The sequence below is a fragment of the Sinohyriopsis cumingii genome, chromosome 19 (assembly GCF_028554795.1).
Source record: "Sinohyriopsis cumingii isolate HCF-2022 chromosome 19, ASM2855479v2, whole genome shotgun sequence".
Lineage (NCBI taxonomy): Eukaryota > Metazoa > Mollusca > Bivalvia > Unionida > Unionidae > Sinohyriopsis > Sinohyriopsis cumingii.
The window spans coordinates 51,017,302-51,042,470 of record NC_142979.1 but is presented as its reverse complement, the minus strand read 5'-3'; the positions used below and the strand labels follow the sequence as shown (position 1 = coordinate 51,042,470).

At 36.0% G+C, this 25,169-nt stretch overlaps 1 protein-coding gene across 1 annotated transcript; it reads left to right on the top strand.

The window, feature by feature from the left end:
* The first annotated feature begins 1,158 nt into the window (after positions 1-1,158).
* On the top strand, positions 1,159-19,368 carry LOC149775695 (matrilin-1-like). Its single transcript, XM_089944160.1, has 10 exons — positions 1,159-1,346; positions 2,087-2,102; positions 7,161-7,507; positions 8,342-8,576; positions 11,801-11,830; positions 12,196-12,252; positions 12,594-13,157; positions 13,660-13,692; positions 14,180-14,737; positions 15,581-19,368. Exons 1-10 carry the CDS (start codon positions 1,290-1,292, stop codon positions 15,586-15,588), a joined length of 1,905 nt encoding a protein of 634 aa, XP_089800286.1. The 5' UTR covers positions 1,159-1,289; the 3' UTR covers positions 15,589-19,368.
* Positions 19,369-25,169: the final 5,801 nt, after the last annotated feature.

Here is a 25,169-nt window from a genome sequence, read left to right as displayed (position 1 = left end):
CGATGCCCCAGTGCTAGACATCACTGTATAATGCCACACTGCAGACATGTTAAAATTCCAAATCACGCAAACACACAGTCATATTCCATTTATACAGATTTTATGTGACATCTGCCATAAGAACGTAGTCCTCCTTCTCAGTATCATCATCATTATCATCGCTATTGTCATTGCTGTTCTTGTCTTCCTTTTACTCCTCCTCCACTGGTCCGACCATCTCTATTCATGTTAATTTAATAGGATCTAGGCAATAATAACCTACACCATCATCTTCATTGTCTCAGTCACCATGGTCTTCGTGGTCATCGTGATTGTCATTATTATCATCGAACTATTAGCCGCATCACGCTGTACCAGTAGTTAAAGCTACGACTATTCATTTACTGAGGTTTAATCTTTGAAAAATGTGAACCAGCTTTTTCGTCGCTACTTTTCTTCATGTCTGTACATATTAGATTCGCTGTCATCTTGTAATCAAAATATGTTTCATTCCTTTATAAAATTATATGTTCATTTATTTGATTTACTTATAACTAATATTCAAGAAATAAAGTGCGATAGTTATTATAGTACTTTTAAAGGTTATTGATCTAGCTTTCATTCACCTTCCTCGCACCTTGGGTCTGTTATACCATACTTACAAAAACCCTTCTGACAAGATAATTACATACGATAAGTACTTTGGTAGAGTTTAATGGGCGCCGGGCTTATGTAAACGTTTGCATTAACAATCAGCTTCAAATAGACCGCAAACCTGGGACGTCCCTTCTCATCTAAAAATAACTTGCTTGACGTCTACGGGAATGTAAATTGAAAGCGTGAACTTGAACTATGCAACATACCCAAATTTGTTTTAGTGCGCATTACCACTAGGCTAAATACCTGAAATATTTCTAGATCGTAAAGAGTATTTGCATTGTTTATGAATATTCACGTTTATAAACACCGCCCCTGTCATTGATTATTCCAGGAATTTACCACACCCATCTGCATGTTGTCCAAATATAGCTGTTGCTTCCCACGCGGACTGAGTCTACTGTAAAAAAAACGCAATGAAAAACATTCCAGAAAACTCGACTACCGTAAATTGGCTCCGCCCTCTTAGCTAACACTCCAATCCAGACGCGTGTCGAATACTTATATAAAACGCGATGATGTTGTGCCAGACGTTATTTGAATTTCTAAAGGCTTCGATGTGCATACACTTTAGTGACACAACATAGGAACATTGACTGCTATTGTATTTGACTACATTATTTCGTTGTTACACACTTTTAGAAGGTTATGAAATGGCTTATGTAATGAGTGCTGTGGTTCTTATGACCTTATTGGGCGCTGCTCCTGCGGTATGTTCTCTCTCTCTCTCTCTCTCTCTCTCACACACACACACACACACACACGCACTTACTGCGACTAGGATGATATGACATTATATCATATCGGGATAAGGCAATATTGTTTTGGGGAAGAAAGGAAATTTTATTAATGTGATTTTACCAGAGATTTTAGCAGTGCCAAAATTTCATTAAATTTAAAGATAAACGATTAAGAATCTAGAGTATAACACATTCTTGTTCTCAGAATCCAACATTTTCTAAAGAAAAAATGCAATATGTTTATATTAAGTTACTATGATCAACATATTTCAGTTTTTTTTACCTGAAAACCCGTGACAGCAAAATGGTATATTCAAATCTTCTTTACTTAATGTTTCTAGTGAGCCTTAGAATGCAATGTGAACGAGACACTTTGCAAACTGACGGATGAGATTTAAACATGGTCTCAACGACTGTCATATATATCATACGGGTTTTATACGAACGTGAACACTCGCTATTGCAGGTTTAGTCATTACATGTTAGCTTTTAAGAATGAAAATTACACAGTGCTAAAATATTAGAAATTAATTTCCGAGTTCGTTTTAAAAGGCAGTTTACCAATGTAGATCTCAACAAGTTACGGCTTATAATCTATACTGGACCCAATATACCTTGCATCTGTTCTCAAATGTAAAGAAAAACTATTATTGTATTTCTGTATTTTTTTCCTATCTTATGTTATCAAACTTTTCTTCCTATTATTTCAGCTTGGACAGCTGAATGGTGAGTACCTTTTTGGTTAGTAACTCAAAAGTAATCGCTTTGCAGCTTATACTATTTAAAAGGTTGAGTATAACCTATTCACTCTTTAATGGAAAGGTCTGTCACACCGTTTTGATGACCTTTAAATCAACTGTATTGAGTGTATGAAACGGGAAGCACGAATTAGGTTAGCCAAAATTCCATTTAATTATGAAGAAAAAAAATGAATTAGAAAAATGCGCAGAAAAGTGTAGATAATTTAAGCCTGCAAACTCGTAGCTTATGTAATTACAAGACCGAAAAAGAGAAATAGTATGGTGAAATTCTGGCCCACTGTAATAAAACATTTACATATCTCATGTTCCAGAACCTGATGTGATAATATTTATGTTGATCATGGATCCCACGACAGACGTTATATATTTGATATTGATCATGGATTCGACGACTGACGTTATACGCTTGATATTGATCATGGATCCCACGACAGACGTTATATGTTTGATATTGATCATGGATTAGACGACTGACGTTATATGCTTGATATTGATCATGGATCCCACGAGATACGTTATATGCTTAATATTGATCATGGATTCGACGACTGACGTTATATGTTTGTAATTGGTCATGGATTCGACGACTGACGTTATATGGTTAACATTGAGCATGGATGTACTGAAGTTATATGCTTCAAATAGTTTTCCTCAATTTAACAAGAAACTTTTAAATTCAAGATTCAAGTTAAATAACCATGCAAAGAGCAATTATACAATCAGCACAGGCACTCATTCGAAAATTAAATAATAACAAGCAACCTATTTCTTTTCTACATAAACGTTTTGAGACCCTGTAACTTACTGTTAATGAGTTAGTGAGAGAACTCACACACACACATATATATATATATGTGTGTGTGTGTGTGTGTGTGTGTGTGTGTGTAGTTTATGTGTAGTTTATGTGTGTGACTTTAAATTAAAAATATAGATGGTGTATGTGAAAAGGATTATATAAAAAAAACTCGTACACATCCATGTAAGGTATCAATTAGAGTACCACACACTTTAACTATCAAGTGAAAGGTTCAATATGAGTGACAGAAGTTTAAATCCTTTCATATCGATTAATGTAAGATGCATGACTGCTCTTTGCCACCGCACAGGATTATGTACGTCACCTCAAAGACAGACCATTTGCATTCGTTTGGATCAGACTGTTAGAAAAGCTGGAAATACGGGTATTCAAACGTTATGAATATGATTTCATTGGGCGCATTACGGTTTGATTTGAAACTAAGTCATGACATTTGTTACGGACCTTATAGTGGCAGGTTGTTTTGATTGTCTGCTTCTTTTAAAAGACACGTGGGAAAAGACACACTGCTATCGAAAGATACATGCATCACTCAAAACGAAGCGTGATGTGCTCGAATGACATTCACAGGTTTTATATTGTGAAATAAGCACAAAAGAATTTTGACAACCACGATTAAACGTTGCATTTGCTCACAAATACACGTGAAATCTCTGATATTTCTCCAGCCCTGACGTGTTTGTTTCGACCCAAAACAAATCAATAAGTGGTCCAGAAAAACAGTCTAGGTAGCATAAGTGCCATTTCCTCTTTGCTGTTCTTGTTTATCTCGGTGAAGGTGGCGAGGTCATTTCGCTAGATAAGATTTGGAATAATCCAACTCGGTGATTGGCGTTCTTCTATGTTGACTCTACCGAAGACGACCTTGATCCCACCTCGTGCTTTTTTTTAATACACCAGGATGCTCATTTTTACATTTGTTAAAATGTGTCGATGAAAATTTCAAGTATGACAGTACTTATGACAATGAGTTTAACCAATGCTTTTCAGAAAATATAGTCTTTGTGTAGATACTGATGTTTAATATTACATTCTAAGTCAACATACATGTAGTCAATTGGATCAATAGTTTGTATAGATAATTATCAGAAATAACTGTTGAAAAGTGATTGATCAGTTCTTGGGTTTGGCAAACAGGTGGGTGGAATGGTAATATGGTTAATCAATTACCATTCCTTTTCTCTTTAAAAAAAAATCTATTTTGCATTAATAACAACGGAAAAAAGAGGAATCAACGTTATAGTATGCAATCCTGAAATAATAGAATATTAAAACGTAAAAATACATAGCATATGTACAAATGAAACTCTCAGTTACTACAATATCTGATACACTCACAATTAATCATAAAATACACGTGTGTATGTGTGTGTTTGTGTGTGTGTGTGTGTGTGATTCAGCACGCATATCTACATTTAACACATACTCACACAAACAAACATGCACAATCGCATCTTCATGGCGGTCAAGCCCTAGATGCTGATCGCCATGGAGACGAAATGGACGTATCCGAGAAATCTAGAACTTAATAGAACATTTAGATGTCTACAACACACAAAGACACCCACACACATGCGCGCGTGCGCGCACACACAAAGACACACACACACACACACAAAGACACACTGGCTGGAGTTAGATAGTTGTCCACAACACACAGACACACACACACACACTGGCTGGAGTTAGACAAATATAAGATATACATAATGGTAAACTTAAAATTTTTATTTATACGCAAAATTCTTTTAACTGAGCAAGTCGTGTTGTCTTGTCTTTGTTGCAAGGTTTTGTTTAAGCATGCTTTTCATCCTTTCAGCTGGCGATTAAAAATAGTTAACACCTTAAGAGGCTCCCACTGCTGCTGAACACAAATATAATATATCCAATTTTGCGATTTTGTTATGCTATTGAAGTAACGTATCTGTACTGACAAAATTTCATCATAGTGCTAGCTTGAAATCTTTCTTTATATTGATTATGTGGAACACGAACTTTTGATCTTTAGCCCTTAACCTTAAAGTTTCAAGTTGTCTTACAATATGTCTATTTCAGCAACTTGAATGGTCAATTGAACAGCAAATCAGAATGACAGTGACCTTTTGACGGGACTTATTTTAAAATAGAATGCAATGTCAGCCAATTGAATTCGCATAGACAAAATTCAAAAGGAACCCCATATCATGTCTGTATTCCCCGCCCCCTACAACAATATCTGTTTAGTTACGAGTTTTTGTCACGACACTTAACTATCGATAGGTTTGCGAGATTGTAACGCAACACGATTTTAGAGAAGCATTCACTATGGTTTTTCTTTTAATCCTGTACGCCTTTTGAAATTTCCTCCGTTCTTCTATTCTTTTTTTTTTTTTCGCGACACGACAAGACGATACACAACATGTTTAAAGCACAGGTGTTCGTATCGGTGCTTACAACTGACCTGTTATTACATGTACTGTATAACAACTACAGTAGAGAGCACTTGTCACCTTGCTCACGTAACCTATTTAAGAATAAACGCTGATATTTCAAGCTACGCTTTGCGTAGCTTAATAATTTTGGTACTGATATTTAGTTCAGGCATTAGTTTGTGTATTCCTGTTTAAATTTTGACTTAGTATTATACCGTTAAGGAATGCCAAATCATTTTCCCACGCTACCGCTACCTGGGCCTGATCGCGCCCGCTTAATATGCAACAACAACGCACTGAATGGAATACTACCTTCTCATTGGCCAACTGAAAATAAGTTATAAATAAATGCAGGACGTCATTTTCTTTTAACCATTGAGAGGACAGTATTCCATTCAGCGGGATCTCGATTGCATATTAAACGGGCGCGATCAGAGTCATGTTAAGCAGTAGCGTGGGAAAATGATTTTGCATTCCTTAAAGGTATGATATTAAATCAAACGTTTGATAGGAATTCATAGTCGAATGCCTGAACTAAATATCGGTACTAAATAAATTAAGCTACGCGAAGCGTACCTTGAAATATCAGCGTTTATTCTTAAATATGTCATGCGAGCAAGGAGACAAGTGTCTTCTTTTGTAGTTATTATATAGTACATGTAAGACAGTTCAATTGTAAGCAACGATACGAGCCCCTGTGATTTAAAGAACGCATGTTACTGGGTTCGAATGCACTCCGTAGTTTACACGTGTGCAAAACCTAACTATACAAACGCAGTTTCTATTAAGCCCAATGACAGCTAAATAACTCCTACATACGTACAAAGTATATTCATTTTAGACATTTTTCACATTCATCGTGATTTATATTATACTAGTATTTTAAGAATAGTTTGAAGACCAATGAACACTATCCCCCTAGAGATGTCGCTGTGATGGGATTATCCTATGTGATGGGCAATTGGTGTACTAATTACGCACGCCTCATGCTTAACTCGGAGAGTTATTTTTACTGATTGGTTCTTTAGTGTTTTGAAACCTGTATTTAAGGAGTGGTTCCTTATTTTTCTATACTAGTATCTATACACACAAACACACACACACACACCCACACACACACACACACACATGTTAGTACTCTGTTTTAAAAAGTTTCGTTTTCTTTGAGCAGTTTATTTTGAAACGGGGTACGCCACATGCCGGAATAATTTTAGGTTAGCTCCTTTCCATCTGATCCTAATAAAGTACCATGTACACTTTTCATGGGTATAAAGGTTCAATATTCATGGCGCAAGACATACATCAAATATCTTAAGATCCAGTTCCACTGTGATCGTTTATGTTTTTTTTTAAATAGATGGTATATATATAATTACATCATCTGAAATTCACAGCGTAAAGACAACATTGCCCTTACAAATGTCACTTAAAATACGTGCAAAAGATTCATATTACAACGTTTTTGAAATTCCGCAGCGAAATTAATTTTTGATTAAATAAGATAGATAGAGATAGAAAGATAGATAGATAGATAGATTTAAACTTTATTTATTTACATGAATTTTAACATTCAGCACCTCTCAGAATATTAAGAAACAAAATATACGTCTAAATTAATGGCTTTTCTTCTTTTATTAAAATATATAGCAAAAACATCTGCACAAACGTAAAGCCTCTTAATGATGATGGGCTCAAAACTGCAAGATGTATAAAATTAGGATGCCAGTATTTTCGTACAGCCTGGACTTAAAGTTGATGATCGTGATTGTTATGACGTCTTCATTTATATTTTTAGAAGTGGAATATTATTGCGGCAACAAGCCTGCTGATGTCGTCTTCCTAATGGACGTATCAAACAGTATTTGGGGTCCCGACTTCCAAAAGCAGTTGGAATTTGTCAACAACGTGGTGGACATATTTCAGATTGCGGATAACACCACCAGAATCGGAGTTGGAACCTTCAGTAATCATTTCCACAGAGAGTTTGCCTTGAATAGATACTTCGACAAACCTCAGGTCAAAAAAGCAATATCTCGAATTAGCCAGAGACAGGGCTACGCTACCAATACAGGAATCGCTCTTTGGCACATGCGCAATAAAATGTTCATTGAGAGTGAAGGGGCCAGAGCAGGGGTTGCAAAGGTAAAAGGAGATGTTTAAAGAATTTACTCATTCATTGTAACGACCTGATTTTAAAATGGTTAAATGTACCTCATATTGCAATATATTCTTCCTGAGTGTATTTTGCCTCCAAATGTTGCCAGAACCAAAATATAAAATAAAATCTTTCGAGGAGGACACATGTGGTCGGGGATAGTGGATGTATGAAAACTGCATATTGCAGATGAAATTTGTTTTTTTTAAAGTAACAGAAAAAAGTTTGTTATATCAGTATAACTAACATTAATATGGCCTATTCATTGTCTTTCTCAATCCTTTTTAATGTCAATATTTTTAACATTGCGTTATGTATAAACATCACATAATTGAGTGACTGGGTTGGACGTCATGCTACATGTCTGCGGCATGATGCCCCAGTGCTAGACATCATTATAAACTGCCACACTGCAGGTATCGTAGCGATATGACTGAAAAAGTGTTAAAGCTACGTTAAAAATCAAAATCATACACACACACACACACACACACACACACACACACACACACACATACACACACATAATTGAAAGAGTGAAATCGGCACATATGCATACATGTATATTAATGATCCACGGGTGATAAATGTAAACGAATTTAATGTTGATCTCACTCGTGATGATGTTTAAGCTAGCGGTAAACGGTCTCGCCATTCTTGTGTTATTGCCAAACAATGTGCACCGTTTTCTCGCTGAGTTACGAACCTGCTTCCCTTGAAGAACTGCACTAGCTTGATACAAAATAAAAACAAGAACACAACCACTTTTCTGATTTATCCTGAATTTACAATAATAATATTGATTTCGTTTATTCCTACAGATTGCGATCGTTCTAACAGACGGACAGTCCAGTAACATGGCGAAAACCGTGTACGAGGCGTTCCGCGCCAAGATGGAGAACATTCAGATTTTCGGTATCGGCATCGGGTCCAATATTAACAGCAGAGAGCTCCGAATGATGTCCAGTTCGCCACCGGAAGAATTCTTCTTCGAAGTGGAGAATTATGCCGCCCTAGACGCTATCAAGCAAACATTGGCTGTACGGACGTGTAAAGGTAAGCAGACAAAGGTTTGGTCATGTATTACATAGAATAATATTAGGTTTCTCCTAACTTTTTCTTCATTTAACAAATGACCACTCAGTGTCTGGCCCAAGTTTTCAATAAGCATCTCATATTTATTTCTCCGAGCTCAGATTTTGTAATGTCTTTTTCGGAACATGGTTTCAAATAATGAATTTTCTGAAGAAAGTTCAGAAGGCCTTGAGGGCTCAAATACGGTTTTATTATCCTGACTACTTTAACACATACTATTTTGTAATTCTGAAGAAAATTTGGTGATTTCCTTAGGTTTGAGAAAAATTTCAACTAGTTCCAAAGACAAGAAAGACCTAACATATGAACAACTTGAACGAGTTATTCGTCATTTTTCTGCTAAAAATGTAAATCTGGAGATCAAAATGAAAAATTAAGTGAACTAGGACCAGGTTTAGGTAAATCATTGACCGTTGGACAACATTATAACAATACAGAATATAACAGGTCTTTCGTATCTTGGTGACGCTCAGCTATGCAACTAGTTAATGGGCCATACTGATCTATATATTTACGAAATTAGAGTTGATGTTGTTGTTGTTGTTGTTGTTGTTGTAGGGTTTAACGCCATTTTTCAGCACACGATAGGCTATACATGGCGGCCAGTATTAATGGGGGAGGTGGAACCCGGGAAATCCGCGGAAAGAACCACCGACCCTCAAGAAACCACTGGCAAGCTTTCGCACATACCCACATTGGCCGAATCCGAGACTCGAACCTACGCAGAGAGAGGTGAGATGGCAGTGATCCGTAACGGAGAGCGCTTTAGACCACTCGGGCACACGGGGCCCAGAGTTGATAATTTTTTGTCAAAGTCATCACTGACATATGGAAGAATACCTAATCTAAAGCTAGAGCAGTGGATAAAGCAAAATGCTTTACTCAAATACTGCTTTCTTTCGGATGTGAGCTGTGGTTTGATGAATTGTTGTAGGTAAATTTTCATACAGACTGGTATAATCATAAAATTGATGGTGACCGAAATGAAGCTCAACTCTGTCAATTCGCGTGTTTTCAAAATTGTTTATTTTTGTTTTTTCTCAATGATTTATAAAGTTATATCCATCGCACAGCTGAGATGTACTGGTAATAAGCAATACACACATCCTTCTAAAACAGTAAGACAATCATAGATACAAATATAGTGTTGAAGAAATCTAATTTCTCTGCTATAATTTTGTGATGTTTTACTTTAATGACGAGAAAGAGATTAATTTAGTATGAGGAAAAATGACATAAAATGTTCAGTAGCTTTAGTACGATGCATGTTTTGTTGCTGTAAACTCACTTTTGTTCAGATAATTTAACGTTCAAAAGAAGTAAAGTGATAATGACTTTGAAGAGCGGAATAGGACGAAGATTGTATTGGTATTAAAAGGCGGAATCGTGTTTTGGTCATAAGAAAATTGCTTGAAATTGGAATAATTCTTGCATAATCAGGGTACTTTCTTGTGTGAATAAACGTTTATGAGCCTGATGTTGCATAGGTAATATCTTTTCAAAGACGAATGTATATTAATCCATAAACCGGATTTATAAAGAATCGTGTAAAGCTCTCATGTGTATGTATCTGGCTGTCAAATTTCAGGTTTTGAATCTGATGCTACATCACCTGTTGCAAGGTCATATTGACAGTAACTAAAAGCCCTATTTTCCTTAACTCATATTCTGTCTTTTCCTCCTTGATTCAATAAATGCCGTGAAATTCGATAACGTGTTGGTTCATCGGGTCAGTAGTTGACTGTCGGTCTTGCAGTAATTTATGAAGAAATGGAGTAGTAGGAAGCAGTCTCGATGGTGTGACGAGACTGGAGTTGAATATTACTCCATGCGTATTAAAGTGGTATTACGTATCTGGTGTAGGATTTGACAGTAATGGCTCTATTTTGCTGGATACATAATCTGATGAAACTCGATACATTGATGTAGATTTTTATAATGGGCTCTCGCGCGACTAGGAGCAGTTTGGCTTACTTCCAAACTCAGCAGTTAATGTAGTCTCAGGTTACAGGGTATAACAAACTCGTCCCAACGGACAAGGACTTTGACAGACTTCAATGGACTTTTGTATAAGGCATGAATGCCAAGCATTTTTCCTTAATATTTTGAAAGATACCTTGCCCATATCAGAGATCGGATTTATTTTGATGAATTTATTATGCTTCAAATATACAGTTACATACTTGTTTTGAAACAAAATGATCACGCCAGGTGGGACGGGGATTTCAGAACATGTTAAAAGTGGCTTCACACATTTATAAATTGTACGCTGGTAGGAGAGCAGAGCAGTGCTTGTTCATACTAAAGTCATTATTGTTGTTTACTCTGTTCGTAGGGAAACGAAAAACGCTCTTAATCGTAATATCAGACACACTTATTAAACTATTTCCAATAGACATTTTCAGTCTGGTATCATATTTGATTAAGATATTTTAAAAGACTAGTAACAATAGAACAAAACACGCAAACCTTCCAATATTTTCTGAAAATATTGGAATCTACTGTAGCTTAAATTCTCAGAATAGTTCTTCCGTAATTTAATAGAACATAACCCCGAATATTCCTGACATCATTACTCTCCGTTAAAATAAACACAAGATTATTTAAAAATAAAAATGTATGAAATAATTTATCTTCATCTGTTTTAAGAAATAATAAATACTCCATTTAGACATTTTTAAACTCTTGCAGTCATTCTTTCTGTCTTTGTTGTTTGTTACCTGCTATTTTTCTTTTTAACTGGACATCTTCTAAAACCATATTCTGAGCTGCTTTAAAGAATTTTACTGCAACAATATGGAAACGACTCTTGTGTAATACTTTTGTAAATGTGTATAGTCACCTTGAGGGAACCGCTTCGTTTGGTGCCTTTGTTTAAACTTAAACCGCTGTGGCCGTTGGCCTTAGAAGCCAGATGTTTGAACATACGTAGCGTGATTAGAAAGCAAGTTTATTTATTATGCAGGAATTTATATCAGATTTGCTTGCGAATTGTATCAATGTATGATGCAAAACTTACAAACCATACATATATAAAATTCAAAGACAAAATTAAATAATTAAATAAAAAAATCTGCTTAAAGTATTTGGCGCATAATTTTTTTTACACGTATTGTTATTATTCTTCGTTATTCCTTATCAACTAAAGAGTTTTTAAGTGTTTATTTTATTTAAATGTATTTCAGTTACGGCTCCACCGACAACATCAACAACAAGTGAGTATTTTGGTTGCATTTCTAATTCAAAAATATCTTGAAATGCTATATGATCCATTACACTCAATTAAATCTCAGCTTAAGCATGAAACAAATTTAATTGAACATTTCGGCATACTTTAGATTATTTGTTGCTTCATTGAAATGCTTCTCTTGTTCATTTCCGTTTGAAGTAGTAGCAGAATTAATAATAATAATAATAATAATAATAATAATAATAAAAGTAATAATAATAATAATAATAATGATAAGTAATTTCCCTCCTCCCTTTGTCATCGTCATCGTCATCACTATTATCATCATCAGAAACAAATATGTACACACTGAGTCATTTATGTGTATATCTTCTATATTCTATGTTTCAGCAACAACTACAACAACTCCTTCGACAACCACATCTTTACTGGATGTAGCCAGAGGAAGTAAGCTTTCTTTATTTATATTCTTTCCGTCAGTGAGTCAAGATTTTTTTTAAAGTGTTTGAATGTCGCCAAATATTTTCTAGAATATTTCATCTGAGTTTAACTGTCCCTTTGCCTGTTCTTGGTGACGTTTAATTTCTTCATTTCATCTCCGAAGTGTGTATTTGTTTATCGATTAGTATCGATCGCATATATGATATTAGCTATGCAAGCTATGATTTCGCTGTTACTGACTTTGTTTTAAAAAGGTTTACATCGGGTAAGATTTTTAGTTACTATACTTACAATGTATTCGTATCGGTCAATGGGATGTTTATGAGCACTTGCATTCTAATCTTTAGTGTGCCGAGGGAAAACCCTGGACATTGTTTTCGCTCTTGACTCGTCGGACAACATCATTGATGAAGATCTGGAGAAGCAAGCAATGTTCTTCCGCAGCCTAGTAGATCAGTTTGACGTCACATCCGGCAAGGTCCGTTTCGCCAGTTTTATGTACAGCGATCAGATTCAGCAAATGTTCGACTTGAATGAATATGACAATTCAGAAACAATCAAGGACGCCCTTATGAAACTTGGCACAACAGCTGGCAGCTCTCGGGTTAGTCATGCTCTGATCCATGTTTTAACTAAAAGTTTCCGTCGCAGTATTACACGGCCAAATGCTGCGCAGGTCGGGATAATCGTAACCGGAAGCCCATCAAAGCATCTGGAGCAGTCGAAGAAAGTAGCTATGAAAGCAAAAAGGTCTGGTCTGCAGTTTATCGCTATCGGTGTCGGGGACAAGGTGGATTCAGAAGAACTTAGGGTCATTTCAGCATCAAGCGACGGTAACCACTACTTCCACGTACATTCATTCCATCAACTAATGAAGATCCTGCCCGAATTAGTCCTACAAGTGTGCCGAGGTAAGACGATCTTTGTGAAAATCTAGCCGAAACCTTTTCTCCCAAGCAGCTTTTGTTTGTATGCTTTGTTTTATGCTTTTTTCAGATAGGAATGGGGTTGAAACGTAGCAGCATTTATACATTCCTACTTGTCCATCAATATAGCTAAGAATAATTATATCAAACGTTGCTTTAAGAGTTTAAAAAGTTCTAGATATATATAGCTTACACATACCCTATTGACATCTTCAGACATATATGCACGCTACAACCGGTGAAATATGTGCTTTTTTATTTATTGTGAAAGTGGATAATCTTAACAAGCTGATTTACATAAAAGAGAAAGTAACAATTTAATTTTGTGGCAGGTCTATAATCTAAGTATGTTGAATCTCATTTACTGTCTAACATTAATTCGAGTATTCAAGATTCTCAGGAGAGCATTTCAAATTTTGTTGCCATGTGACCCAAAAAGATGAAAAGACTCAAAGACACTTTAAATGTTTTCTATCTTCATTTTCAGTTCCGGAGCCAGAAATCCCTATGTCAGACCAAAGTAAGCATACTTGTATTTTATCGTTTTAAATGTGGGAAGATTTGACGTGGTTAGATAGCATGAATGGTTGAAGAAAACTTAAAGCTTGCCGATGCTCTAAGTAGACCGATATTGCATTGAATAACATCATATTAAACCCTAATACATAAGCTAGTTATTTCATTCGCGTATGGGTCGAATATTATCGTGGTGTTAACTCACACTAAGCTAAGCAGTTCCCAGCAGCTCTTTACTGGTGGTTATCTTTCTGACCCATTATGATAAACAAATTGCTAAATGGGCTGCGTCTTGTCTTCAACATCTTTTAAATTATAAAAGAACAATATGAGGCATGAGGTTGAAGAATGTTGAAAAGCAATTAAACCACTTTAAATACAGGAAAGGAAACTTTGTTTCAACATTAAGTATTCTTTTCGCATAGGATACGATTTGTTTTGACATATCATTTTGAGGACAGAGCTTGTAGATTATTATCTTCAATCAACAGCTTGTGGAGACAGGCAGTCTGCCGATATGATGTTTCTTCTAGACAGTGTCAACGCAGGAAAGAAAAACACCAGAAAAGCCTTGAACTTTCTTAAGGCTCTCGTGGACAAACTGGCGATAGACAAGGAGAGAATACAAGTTGGACTAATGTCGCCAGAGTGTCAAGAGGAAAAGACTGGGTTCAAATTGAACGAATTTACCAACAAGGAAAGTGCCGTGTCAGCATTCGGTGAGGTCAAAGGTACAGATTTCCACAGCATTCTTCATCAGATGCGGCGCCGGGCTTTCAGCCCACAAGAAGGAGGGAGGAAAGACGCCAAGAAGATCGCCATCTTGGTTGTGGATGGAGAACTTGAGGAGCCCATGGAAACGTTGTTAGAGGCCCAGCGTGCACGTATCCACGGAGTCGAAGTGTACGTGGTGCAAGTCGGAAAGGGGCAGACGCAGGATGAACTGCTGATGATGTGTGATGAACCAACACAACAGCACTTCTTCAAGGTCGACAACTATGATGAATTGATGGAACTAGCCGACAAACTCATTCAGGCTTTGTGTGACGGTAAGATATTTTTTCAAAACAATATTAATGATCTTCAAATACCCAAACTATGAGAAGTACATGATATTAATTTCATTTAAAAGATAGGGAGAAAACTTAAAACGTTCAGATCGTGTGACATATTGTACGGGCAATCTTTTTTCACGTATGTCGTAAATTAAGACATATTGTACGGGCAATCATTTTTTCCACGTATGTCGTAAAATAAGACATAGTATACGGGCAATTTTTTTCACGTATGTCGTAAAATAAGACATATTGTACCGGCAATCTTTTTTCACGAATGTCGTAAAATAAAAAACATTTGTGTTCCACCATTTGACATCTATTTCATTACGTTTTTATAAACCAGAAAAAGCTTCATTGTAATATTCGAAGAATCCATTGAAACCAAGCTATTGCTGTGATTCATTAGGGACAAATTTAAATGTGTTTGTCCTGCAAAGTTGTCTTATCGGAAATATTCAAGACATTATTGAGTCATGTATGATCAATATCATTATTAAATTCATTTGAAAAGATGTTTTTGTATCACAGTATTCTCCATATATTCCAAGAAAGCATTTTGCTAAACTTTTACTTACCAGTCTCATTAATCATTGACAAAACGCCAGAATCATTATCGATTAAACCTGAAGGTGTTGTGTAAAATCATATAATGTGTACCTTCTAAAAGTTTTATTCTCGTATAATCACATGCAGAGCGAGACATTTCAATATTAACTTGGAGTTATTAATTTATATGACGCATTGACTTCTTCACTTTGCAAATATCGAGTAACCAAGCATTTCAGTTCAAATGACCTTTATAGTGACTAATCCGGATAACGTAACTGCTTTCAGAGTTATGAGGCAAGCGGAGACGATGAAAATAGGAGCATCGCTGTGATACCTGGGGAGCTGGGGACCAATACTTAGTGTATGACAAAGGATGGTATTTATTCACCCCAGAAATTTGACGAGTTACATGTTGCACAGCGAATTTGTATTTTGATTTCCAGCTGTAACTTGACTTCTAGGTGGAATTCAGCCGATTGTGTTGCTTCAAGGTGTCATCGCTAGGTGACTCGTTACACAAAGGGCACACACATATATTTTGGAGGATGATTCGATGGTGATTAATATCAGGATGTTGATTTTCAAATACAGAGGGCGCTACTGTCATATCTTGAACTAGGAATGAAAGTTTAACAACTCTTCATTTGGATGAGCACAGCACAATATTTAGAAAACAATGACACGGTGATATCTAATCCTTCACTTTCTATAATCAAATTCCTCTGTATTTATTCCATTGATACGATTTCGTTTGAAAAATAGAGGTTACGTACCATTAAGGGTTAGGGATACTACCTACACAAATAACGATGTCGTTTTGAAGTCAAGGCACAAACTTGTAATTCCATTCCTATCATTTCCTACCATGCAAGGATGTATTTTTATTTCCATGTCGCATCGTAAACGCATTCTGATTTAAAACAATCAAGCCATGTATTGGCTGTATTTCATATCTGAAATATCGGTCTGAAAAGAAAGAACAAAACTAGCAAACGCTATCTTCTGACAAGGCCTACAGTTAGAAAGCATACACAATTTATTTTTCTACTTCCTTATTATTAGTTGTGTACAATATTCTACTTAAGCGTCGTTAACAGATGCGGTCTTGTCCATTGTAGAAATCATTATTTTCTACTTTGATGAGACGTTTTAGAATAGTTCTGATGGATTATCTTGTTGTATAATTTCCCAAAGACAACGATTACGTTATTTGTGACCACTAAACAGTTCTTACTCTAGTTAGAATCAGTGTCATAGCTCCATTCAAGTCTGTTATAAGACTTTAAGGTCTGAACCTGAATTCTGTATAATCTGTTTAAACAGTTTCAAACATTCATGCCTAGATATTCTGGTTTTTATTTATTTTTGCATCGCCTTATTGATACATTTTCATCAAGGTCTCATACGAGCTACAGATCTTCATTGCTTTCTGAAGATGATAAAAATCGAAAATTCTATTGGACAGACTATTGTAAAACTTCAAAATATTTAAAACACACATAACTGGCACGCCAACGGCATTCGTCAGTTTCGGCCTTATATGATAAACAGAAAACTGTACATTCCATTGCAATAAGAAAGGAAGAAAGGGTTGAAAGGACTGCATTAATTAACTTTTTTGCGAAACGAATTCCGTGCAAATGTCAATTATTTCTCAGTCAATGAAGTCATGAAATTTAAATTATGGTTTGCAACTTTAAACCGTGAAATGGTTGACTATAAGTAGTATGAAAAGTGACGTATTTAAAACTTATGCAAATGTGTTTCGTGTACATAATTATTTTTATATAATTCATCATCTTGAACGACAAGTGCAATATTGTACTAAAACATTTATTGTTGTGTATTTTTTATGTATCCTGAGTTGAATGTTCCACGAAAATGTACACCGGTATGTACAGAAATTGACAACATTAATATAAATTATCATGAAATACGACCAATATCAGAATTATATTACCTTAAATACTTATAATCTCTGCACATAGCTTGTGTAAATAAATCAAAAATCATAATGAGGGCCAGTAATTTATATAAAATGTCAACGCCTACACACATCATATGTTCAAAACATCATCAGCAAATGGTTTAGTCTAAAGCAGGGGCTACAATGCCGATAACTACAAGCAAGACAAATATTTATTTATATGTCTGTACATGTCTAAAATTGTTTTTCGCGTAACTACAAACTAAGTAAGCAGACTCACATCCTAAGTAAGCAGAACAACTTAATAAGCAAGCCGACTACGTAAAATTTAGCAGAACTACATACTATGTAAGCAGAATAACACACACACACACACACACACACACACACACACACACATCAGGAAGTAAAAGAGAGTACTGTTCCTACAACGTTTGCAAAGTGATGTCTAAGAACATATTTACATGTACACAGATGCATATGTGACATTTAAACCACATTCAGAAAATCTGTCAACCGCCTTTTTGGATGATTCAGTGGTTTTCATTACCTAAATATAATGCTGCACGAGAACCCGCAGACATGTCATCAAATCTGTGTAGACGTATATATGATGACAACCTTTTCTAGTACTTGATACCATGTCATTGATTTGTTGACCAGTAGGGATTGAGCTTTTATAATCAGTCTTTGACGAAAAGTTGACCAGTCGAGGCCGGAACTCAGTTTCCTGTGCCAATCGCTTCAACTCAGGTCATTTCCCTACTTTTTCCTATTCCTACTACATCTGTTTGTCCAATATGCGGCCATAATATTGTATAATTCTTTTCATGTGAAAAATCAAACCAAAATTTCATATTTGTTTTTTTGTGTGTGTGTGTGCGTGAGAGAGAGAGAGAGAGAGAGAGAGAGAGAGAGAGAGAGAAAGAGATAGAGCTAACATAAATGTTTACCATAAACATACAATTTCCAACCTCATAACCGCCCCATACGTTTCCGGCATTTAAATTTTCTCTACTTCGATACTTGCAAAACCAAGCAAAAATTTAAAACAAAATAATGTGAACCGTTGTTGCGCCTTTTAAGATGGGCAGGCAATGACGCCATTATCGTCCCAATCTAAATCATATGTAAATTTAACAATTTTACCGATATAATTTACAGGTATTTAGACACTCAATGCGACAAAGATACGTGACTAGACTGTAAAAGTAGTATGCTCTATTTAAAGTATAATTAGACAGAATACGTACATTTTAAATCTGTTATTCAAATTCATTTCAATAAAATTCCTTTCATGCATCGGCTCAAGTTCATGTAATTATACTACTGTTAACATATAATTTATTAACATATCAAGTGAATTAAAAGCAAAGAAAATTTGTATTTTAATTTCAATTTTTTTTAAAATTTCAATAAAATTATGAACGCCACTTGTCTTGTAAATATATTTTAAGTGACATCACTTGAAAACGAGGCTCTGTGAAGATATATTGTGAATTGGTTGAAATAACAAATTTTTTGGTTGTATCTCCAACTTAATTGACGAACTTTAACAAATTTTCGTCTATAATTTCAAGGATACATGTTAATGATGTCTTATACATTGATGCATCTAAACAACGGATACATAGATAAGTGCATGTATGTCGGTATGTACGCACGCACTCACGTACGTATGCATAGATGTATGTATGTATGTATGTATGTATGTATGTATGTATGTATGTATGGATGGATGGATGGATGGATGGATGGATGGGTGGATGGATGGATGGATGGATGATATATGTATGTATGGATGGATGGATGGATGGATGGATGGATCCATGCATGCATGCATGACAATCCCTTCTTCACTTATTTATGGAAATAAGTGAAATGAAAGGTACAAATTTTTACCTACTATGCAAGTATTTATTTCGTACGTTTATATGTCATCTCTTATTATCATCGCAAACTTCGAGCATATTTTTTGAACATTATCCATTTAACATCTTTATTTGTACATAAGAGTCTTTAAATGCATTTAAGATGAATATAAATCCCTCTTGTAATGTACATAATATTTCACGGTCTAAGATCATTCATGTGTAGCTATTTTATGTATGTTTTGTACTATGAAAATAAATTAAATCAAAGCTTACAGTGTTTTTGTTTTGTTGAAAACGCCCAAAAGCATACGATGAATATGCAGTTTTTTGGAATAAAAAAATAGGAGTCTATATAATCTCTACCAAGGCATTATCTGCCAGTTAGGAATGTTCATTTAACACAATGAAAGCCACCGATCTGTTGCAAGATAACGCCTATGTAGTATGCAATTCATAAAATAGCTATCTGTTTCTGGTGGATTTGTTCTGAGAAGTGAATTCAAGCTGCAAGTCATTAGCGTAGCAGGAAATTCTACCATTCACCTCGCCCCACACAACTTGGTTATGACGCACCCCCCGCCCCCTCCTAAATAAAAGGAAATTCTACCATTCACCTCGCCCCACAAAACTTGGTTATGACGTCCCCCCCCCCCTTTTTAAAAGAGTTGTCTGATAGGAAGTTTGGGACAAAACTTGGCTGATCCACCCCCTCCTTGGTTTGCTTTTGCGATTGCTAAGCCACTGTTTATAACAAATCTTCAATAAAATGGCATGAAATCTCCGTTGGCGTTGTGTTTCTCATGAATTGACGTCTGCTGTCATTTAACAACTCCTTAACAGAAAGCTACAAGCTTCCTTGAATCTTTCAGCTATACAGGTACGTAATTTCTGTAAGCTGAATATAATTTGAAATACCTCAGAGTGTGAGTCAGGGAATGTTTACTTTGTTAACATATAGGTAACACGTTACACCACTGAGTGTCCAGATCTTTAAAATCCTACCGTCACTGAAATATTTTGATTACACTAGGAAACGACATCGAAAATAGAACGAGACCGTTGATACCCACGAAGTTGACGAAACCCTTGAAACTGAACTTACACCAAGTAACCTACAAGAGCATTGATCGTCGTATGGCACAAAACTCGTTCAAAATGGATGACCTGGAGCAATCATACGGTGAACTGAAGTAATTAAAGGTTGGGCTATGAGAGACTGTAGGGTGAACAAAACTAGTCTTAGGGCGAGCTTGGAGAGATCGTAGGGTGAACTAAAGAGACTGTGTGGATAAGCTTGGTGAGATCGTAGGGTGAAATGAAGTGATCGCAGAGTAATCGTTGTGTGAGCTTGGAGAAGATATCATAGGGTGAACTAAAGTAATCGTAGGGTGAGCATGGAGAGATCGTAGGGTGAAATGAAGCAAACGTACGGTGAGCTGAAATTATCGTATGGTAAGTGGAAGTGATCGTAGAGTGTGCTGGAGTAAACATAGGGGGAGCTTGGAGAGATGGTAGGGTGAACTGAAGTACTTACAGGGTGACCTGGAGTAATCGTGTGGTGAACTTAAGTAATCTTAAGGAGAAAGGTAGGAAACGTTCACAATCGAAATGATTTGTCTGGATCTTAGATTAGTCTCCCTTATTGACTTCCGGTCTTGCATTCATGAAGCTTTGTGATTTATTTGAAAGAAACCGTTTCCTTCAGCAAATAATTATGGAGAGAAATTAAACTGACGACTTCTTGATAGAACTATATTTTGATCTGCAAAATATTGATAGATTTTATTTGAAAATTGATTTGTTAGGAAGAGAATTCCAGATTAGAAAACAACATTACTACTTCGTATTATTAGCTATCTTAGAAAGGTGTATATCTTGTAAGAAGATAAGTGTTGCACATTTTGCAGGAACGTGACTATTTCATCTGACGAATAATTATATTATTGTGCGGAAACATTTATAGTTGAATCAGACAATCCATGGTCTAATAAGAACTTAAATGATGATGCAAATTTTTTAAATTTAATTTTATTTGCGGCCTAATATAAATAAATATGAAGGAGAAAACTGGTGATGATAATAAATATCGTTATCATGCAAAAATGAAATTGATTTATTAGTACTATCACATCATATAATCACTCCCTAAAATGCAAACCAAATTCATTTGTTCCAAATTCTTATAAATTTTAAACTGCATGCCGGTTTTTGAAAATCCATTTAAAATCAAGGAAAGTCTTTGTGGAGAAGCGAAAGTCGGACAGACGCACTGATAGAATGATGGATAGTCACAAAGAGTAAGGAAAAGAGAAGGACGGAATAAGTCTCTGTTTACTACATTTCGTTTTCTTCCCACGGAAAGCGAGAAACAAAACGATTTTACTTTGGCATTTGAGACGGAGACATCAAAGTAACTTATTTTATTTTTGTATAAGAATATACCGCTGAACAAACTGTGTAGACAAAGAAAATCAAGCTAATGTTATATATCTTACATTTTCTTCATCAAGTACGTACCTGTCATAGTTTATCATCAGTGACAGCTATTCTTCGTTTTTTTATTATTTAGAATTAAAAACACAACAACACTTACAAGTTGTTGTTGTTGTAGGGTTTAACGTCATTTTTCAGCACAAGATAGGCTAAACATGGCGGCCAGTATTAATGGTGGAGGAAGAACCCGGGAAAACCCCGGAAAGAACCACCGACCCACGAGAAGCTACTGGCAAGCTTTCTCACATACCCACATTGGCTGAGTCCGAGACTCGAACCCACGCAGACAGAGGTGAGATGGCAGTGATCCGTAACGCTTTTGACCACTCGGTCACTCGGGGCCCCACACTTATAAGAATACATTCTCTGCAAAACAATGCAATTACATAACAGCTCGAGCTATTTCATTTGTTTTATCAGCAATACACATTAAGCAAATTCTTACATTTCAAAATGATTGTTTCAGCTGATATAAACGTTTATAAAACGGTTTGTCGTCTCGTGTTTGTCTTCCTTTCATGGAAGTAACCTTAGGGACTCCAAAGAATATCTAGATCTCCAGTTTGCATTAGTACACCTTTATCATATTTTGTATCTAAATTGCCTTGCAAACATGAAATATATTAACAAATTATGTATTGATAAAACCTACATGAAAAATTAGCAATGCCAAGGATTATAAACTTTAATATTGCTGTCTGAACTGCTCAGGGTCACCACTTTATGATTAATAAATGCGCTTATATGAAATAATACAAGATCAGTTTTCTAGCATCTTTTTTATTTTACAACTGTCAAAGTTTAGCTATGTAGCGCTCTTAATTTCATAATAAGCCATGTTTTAATTCCTCAAAGGAGTGTTTATCTTAAATTTACTCGCCTTAAACCCAGAATGCATGACCTGTAGGCCGCGGGATGCATTTATGTCCACTGGCTCGTACTGGCTTCAGCGCTTAACAGTAGTGTCATACAGAATAATTGTTTTAGTGTTTTATTTTGGTTTTAACAGCACTTTTAATGCTATTGGTTATATGATGCAGAAGCAATGAGAGCTATTAGCCTCTTTCCAAACACACCAAAGGTAGTCGACATGGCCTTGACTGCGCGGTAAGGAACCCGCTACCTTTCAATTACGATTCCAGCGTTTCTTACTCCGATTAGAAACAGCAGAGCACAAACATAAGTTCAAAAGGCACAATCTATTGTACTACAACTGAGCTTTAATAGTTAAACGCGACTGCTAAATGAGGATTGAAATTAGTGTTGATAAAGCCACGACCCTGCAATGTAAATAAACCGAAGAAGCCCTTAATGTGCAGTTTCTCCTATATAATTAAAAATTAGAGTTCAAAAAGGGGAATTAGACAGTCATTTGTCATCATCTAATCAAAATAAGAACACAAAGACACCATGATTGACATTAACTTTAAACAAAATAATGTTAGTAGGTTCAAAGCACTTTTCCATAAGGTTCTAATTTTGAATAAAGCCAAGCAATCAAACAGTGAAATAAAACTCGAACCCTGGGTCCAATACTGGAACCAATAGTCATATTTTAAAAAAAATTATATACATAATTCTGATTATGTAAACTGTGAAATTTTCAGCATGCCTTTTTAATTCTTCTTGCATTCCTCACAATACTAAATCAAAGAACCGAGAATACGGATGGTTTGAAGAATATGAGAGAGGCTAAAGTTACATAAATTCTAATGGCAGAGAGTAAGCTATATACATTCGCATGGAAGAAGCTAAGTAATATATATATATATATATATATATATATATATATATATATATATATATATATATATATATATATATATATATATATATCTTCCATGCGAATGTATATAGCTTGTATATATGGAATATTCTAAGCTGCATAGATTCCGATGGCAGAGAATAAGTTCAGTAAATTCAAATGGAAGAACACAACTCAAGAGATATTGATATTCATGGATGTTTTGTCATGGTTAACATCCTGCTCTAAATAACCTTAGGAACATTTTTGTTGAATTTCCTTGACTGTATTTGCCAGCAGTATAGTGGGACTGTTTTGCGACAATGGGAAAATACATTACAAACCCCACCCCACCCCACCCCCGGGGTGTTTGACGACAACACTTTTTATCACACCATGGGGTTCTTAAGCGACAAAGGGAATTGAACTTGGGGAATATTGGGGAAAGTTGGGTTGTTGTATAGAGTATCGTGTAACGGGTAAGTTCGGAGAGTTCAGCGAGTGGCGGGTAGTGGGTATGGGGTGACGGGTACGTTGCTGTTGTTGTTATTTGGATTTTTAACGTAGATTTAAAAATGTTTTAGTCATATCACTACGATGTCTCCAATGTGGCAGTTTATAGTGATGTCTAGCACTGTGGCATCATGCCGCAGACATGTAGCATGATGTCCCACCCATTCACATTATCCTGACACCAGGTCGACCAGTCCTAACACTAACCTCTTAATGTTGAACCCCAAGCGAGGCAGCTGTTAATACCATTTTTATAAGTCTTGGGACGGGTAAGTTCAGCTAGTTCAGCGGGTAGCGGGTGGCGGGTAAGTTCAGCTAGTACATAAACTATACCAATAAAACAGCGCATGGCGGGGCAGGGCATAGAACTTCATTATAGACAGAGACATAGATATACGACACATATACAGATTGATGAACAGCAATCTATCACACAAACAACTATACAACCAACTAAAACAAATTTAGGCAAGAAAGCAATTCTTCTTGAGGCATATGAGTGGCTCTGAAAAGGGCCTTTGGTATTTTTGTTAACACCATTCCATTAACATAGAGGGCATCGCATAGGTATTCTTCTCTTCCTCAAACTTCTTCTGACTTCTGGACCGTAGATGAGGACTCTCTTCAGATAGACTTGTCTCTCCACATAGATGCTTCTTTTCCAACAGCTAGTATGGTGACCCGGATGATGGTCCATGATGTTTTGATATGCATGGGAAAGTTCGTACGGAACAGCATTTGATGATACGAGTGTACATGATTCGACGTTAGTCTACATCTTGTGACGAGAACAGGTGAAGGGAATAAAATGAACTGCTGTCATTTATAGTGGAAGAGCGGATCGAAACGGATTGAATTTTTTCACCAATCGTAACACGCGTTACAAAATTCAGACGATGAATTGGGGTGCACCGGCTGTGGAGACGAGAAGCGATGGTATAGCAGCGGCTATCAAAGTCAACACAAACCTACTTCCAGAAGAGGCCGATGGGATTTAGTCGATATTATATCTTCTTCGCAAGAATTTATTCTCGTACCAAGCACATTCTCGAGCTTCTCATTCCTTACCAGACGTAGAGGATTTTAACTAAAGACAGAAATAAGAACTGGAGAAATATTTACAGCAGCAGAATGAACAGAACAAGCTTTTCTCCTTCAACAGCAACAGCAACAGCAAGAAGAAGAGGCAAGAAGAAGGAAACGACAGGATTAAGAAGAAGATGCAACAGAGAAGAAACAAGGTCTATGAGAGAAGGAGAACAGTGAAAGTTAAACAGTGACGATACTCTTAGACATTTTAGCAGAGTAATGAGTCTGAAACAA

What these genes read in the sequence shown, in the direction of transcription:
- LOC149775695 (XM_089944160.1), top strand. Translation starts at nt 1,290, where the DNA reads ATGGCTTATGTAATGAGTGCTGTGGTTCTTATGACCTTATTGGGCGCT. An exon ending in CCAGAGCAGGGGTTGCAAAG is followed by an intron (nt 7,508 to 8,341) that starts GTAAAAGGAGAT and finishes TTATTCCTACAG; the next exon opens with ATTGCGATCGTTCTAACAGA. An exon ending in GGCTGTACGGACGTGTAAAG is followed by an intron (nt 8,577 to 11,800) that starts GTAAGCAGACAA and finishes AATGTATTTCAG; the next exon opens with TTACGGCTCCACCGACAACA.